Source organism: Malus sylvestris, chromosome 9, assembly GCF_916048215.2.
Source record: "Malus sylvestris chromosome 9, drMalSylv7.2, whole genome shotgun sequence".
Classification (NCBI taxonomy): Eukaryota; Viridiplantae; Streptophyta; class Magnoliopsida; order Rosales; family Rosaceae; genus Malus; species Malus sylvestris.
Window position 1 is genome coordinate 3,319,679 of NC_062268.1, and position 3,861 is coordinate 3,323,539.

General features: G+C 34.9%; 1 protein-coding gene across 1 annotated transcript; it reads left to right on the plus strand.

The window, feature by feature from the left end:
- Nucleotides 1–243: 243 nt before the first annotated feature.
- LOC126583712 (mini zinc finger protein 2-like) lies at nt 244–1,042 on the plus strand. The gene has a single exon (XM_050248218.1). The coding sequence runs from the start codon at nt 548–550 to the stop codon at nt 818–820; it is 273 nt and encodes a 90-aa protein (XP_050104175.1). The 5' UTR covers nt 244–547; the 3' UTR covers nt 821–1,042.
- Nucleotides 1,043–3,861: the final 2,819 nt, after the last annotated feature.

Here is a 3,861-nt window from a genome sequence, read left to right on the forward strand (position 1 = left end):
GTTGTTGGACCATCAGTTCACAACGACCATTTTTGGGTTTACAACTAACTAGCTAGTAAACAATGAGATTAAAACATTAGTAGTTATGTAGTAAAAAGGTGGTCATGGATCGTTGCCCCCCCAATTCCTTTCAATAGAAAGATAAAAAAAAAATTACCGACTAGCTTTTCTTCTAATGATATTTAGTATATATCAGTAAAACAATTTATAATTAAACAAAAACAGGTCGATTACTGTGCTTACCAATAGTTAAGACTACTAAAGCAAGAAGAGAGAGAGAATATTACATGCTAATATGCTATAAATATATATCTAGGGTTAGGGCTTGGTCATTACCACCACATAACCATAAGCTCTTGTTTCCTTTCTTTCTCTCTCTCTTTATCACTCTCTAACTCACCTCCACCAACTTCTAATTTGCCATCTTTTGATTCTGAGTCAAAAAACCAGTGAGGAAATTTCAGCATAGTTTCAAGGGGGTTTGGGGAAATCAAGAGACGTAATAAAATCGAGATCTGAAACAGGGACGAATTAATCAGAAACTTAAATGAGGAAGCGGCAAGTAGTTTTGAGAAGAACAGAACAAGCTTCAGCAGCTTCATCTTTCACCGTCGTGAGATATGGAGAGTGCCAGAAGAACCATGCTGCTGGGGTCGGAGGCTACGCTGTTGACGGATGCAGAGAGTTCATGGCAAGTAATGGAGAGGAGGGAACAACTGCTGCACTCACCTGTGCTGCTTGTGGCTGCCACAGGAACTTCCACAGACGAGAAGTCGAGACCGTCTGCGAGTGCTCTTCGCCTTCTTCAAATGGTGCCTAATTAAAATAATTAAGCAGCTAATTTATGTATATGTAATTATTTTATTAAGTGTGTGGTTTGAGAGATATTGCTGTTTTAGTTATTTCTGGGTTGAGAGATGAGAGAAATATATGGCTGGACAGTCTATTATATATGTATGGATGGAAGGTGAAAAGGGTATGTTGTATTTTCCTAGTTAATTTAAGTGTTTGCAGATTAAAAGAAAACAACGGCTAGCAGTTATATGGTGTATGTGCATTACATGGTGATGAAGCAGTGAAAAAAAAGGTATGTGAAATTAATTAATATCCCTCAAAGAAAATTAATTAAGAGTTTCATGACAATCTTGATTGGAATATCTGACACCAATTGAGCTAACCTTTAGTTTATTGTTACAAAAAAGGGCATATATATATGAAAGAGAGAGACAAATTATTAGCTCGCCTAGGTTACTTGAGGTAATTAGTTCATGTAACCTAGCTAGTTAATTGAATTTCTCATGGTAAAAAATAAACTTCTTCTCATGTATTTACTTCTTTTAATTAATTATGTACCTATCATGTTTGATCCTCTTAATTCCTGTGCTTGATAAGTGCATATATTTGGCATATGTAAAGCATCAATCTATGAGTGATACTGACTGATCTTAATGGTAAGTTCTGGAATTATTCCTCCTTCTGTCTCTAATATATTTAAAGAAAAAATTCATATATTGCTAGAAATTAATCTGCAATTAGTCTATAAATGTTTAGATTGCTTTGTATTTAGGATTGAAGGCCCACATATCTAATCGTGTTGGTTGTTATAATGGTGGGAATTTCTTTAATTAGCAACGTTGTTGAAAGGTGATTAACTTGTTGATTATCCCACTGATATCTCTTTCGGTAGGTCCTTAACCTAAATCTCCCACTAATATAATCTTCTTTGGTAGGCCAAGTTGTTGATTATCCCAAGAACCAAAAACCAAGAAAGAACATTATAGAACGCTCCACGACGCTCATATGCAAGTTCGATTGCAAGTATTCAAAAGAACGTTATGAAGAAGTTGGATTAATTAGAATCATTAAAACCATGTTCTATATATATATTCACGTAGATATGCAGTAGTAGTTTTTTCTTAGAAAACGATTCCCTTCTTGGCGTTAGCTAGGTGATCAAAGTATCATGAAAATAGAAATTGCAGAACCAAATAGGTACAAGATTTTCTTTTTCTTTCTTTTTCCTTTTCGATGTTCGTAGGGTTTTGATGTTTATACATGGTCATGTGAGTTGTTTTAATCAAGTTAGGCCTTGAGTATGGAGAGGGAACAAACATTCAGGTATACATTACATTGTAGGTGAGCCGATCGGGCAGATGTCAATTCTATGAAACCCTCAAAGAAGTATGTACGTATGCATGTTCGTCTAGCTTCTTGGGGGGCCAATTGAATGCTTATAGTAATAAGGTAAGAGCTCATTGACAACTTGGACAATTTGCACTACAATGCACCCTTCACAAACAAGAAAGTATTTAGTGTCACTATCACATCATGTAATAGCAATTCACTTATATTATCACTCTTTTTAACTATATATACATGTGACGCATAATTTTGTCATATATTCATATCATTATAACACGTGAACAAAACATTGCATAAAGTGTGAATCTACACTTAAAAAAGTTTTTCTTTAGGAACATGATTACTGCATACAAGTTTTTCATCCCAAATTTGCATTTCTCCAAGCGAGCACTAAGCAAGCAAGCTACCACGCCTTTCTTCTATTCTTGAAGAACTCTAATGTGACCTTAGTACTCCGTAAGACTGAAGCCAATGATGGTTAGTTCTCAAGAAGCCATCTCTTGTATTAGTCTATTTTCCATTCGAGTCTACTTAAATCATTTTTCAACTCACCCTCGTATTTTCTTGTTTTTTCATTCTTTCTGGTTGTTAATCTAAAAATATTTTATGCTTAAGTGTCGTATTAGCCAACTATTTCTGTACCTCAAATACAATCAGAAATTCCCAAATACAATTTTTGCTTGTAAATGGTCTCACAATTAATCGAGTACATTCCAAATTCTACCGGTAATGTCCAATATATTTGTTTTATATTCACTAGGATGGTAGGACTAGGTTTTAAAAATGGTACGCAGGGTTTAAGATCTCTATGGCGACCGGGAATTCATTGTGCAGAATATTGGGCTTTAAAAGTTATGTTAAAATTTAGGGTTCAGAATACACAACCTATAGTGAACCGAACTCTGTTATTGGACTATGGGCCAAAAATTTTGCTGTCCGAGAACAAACTTTAGCTGGGTAATTCTTGGTCTCAACTTTTGAACATTCAAAATCCGTCAATTTATAAACCGTAGAGAATTGGTAATTGGTTCACAACATGAACCGAGTAACCGAATGTTAAGGTGAGTTTGTCCACAAATAATTACCAATCGTTCGCTGACATTAAACAGAGTCACCACCAATGATTAATTAGTGCATACGGATTTGACATTGGTTTGTACTACCTATCATATAACATCGCTTAACCATAGCAAGAGCATGAAATATTGAGAGCTTCTTTCCATAAAAGAAGAATTTACCGATTTTATAGGAAAATATGTTGGTCTAGTAGAAACAACCATTCAATAAACGCTTACCCCATATCTAAAAAGTGTCATACTCATCTAATGGACGATTATCATGTGGTGAGTTGGGAACATGAGAAAATTTTGATCTCTCAACAATTAGAAGGTTTGAATTGATTTTTTCTCGAGAAAAAGATGGTCTCATCAACACTTACAGTAGCAAACCTCTTCATTTTTTTCAAATTTCTTCAAAAAATTTGCTTTGGCACTATTTTTAAGTAAGTCACCAGCAACTCTTTACCTCCCCCCCCCCCCCCCAACAAAAAAAAAACAATTATCTCCAGAACAACCCTAATCGAACTTTGAAAGACCCAAAACTGAATGCTTTATCAAACTTGTAGAAAAACAAGTTCAGTTATTAGAATCTTCAGTAAAGATTGAGCTTGACCTAATTCAACAGAGCTAGGTCAGCATTTGCATTTACCGAAGTCAATGT

Bases quoted from the DNA above. Each gene is read 5' to 3' on its own strand.
- LOC126583712 (XM_050248218.1), top strand. From the start codon at position 548: ATGAGGAAGCGGCAAGTAGTTTTGAGAAGAACAGAACAAGCTTCAGCA.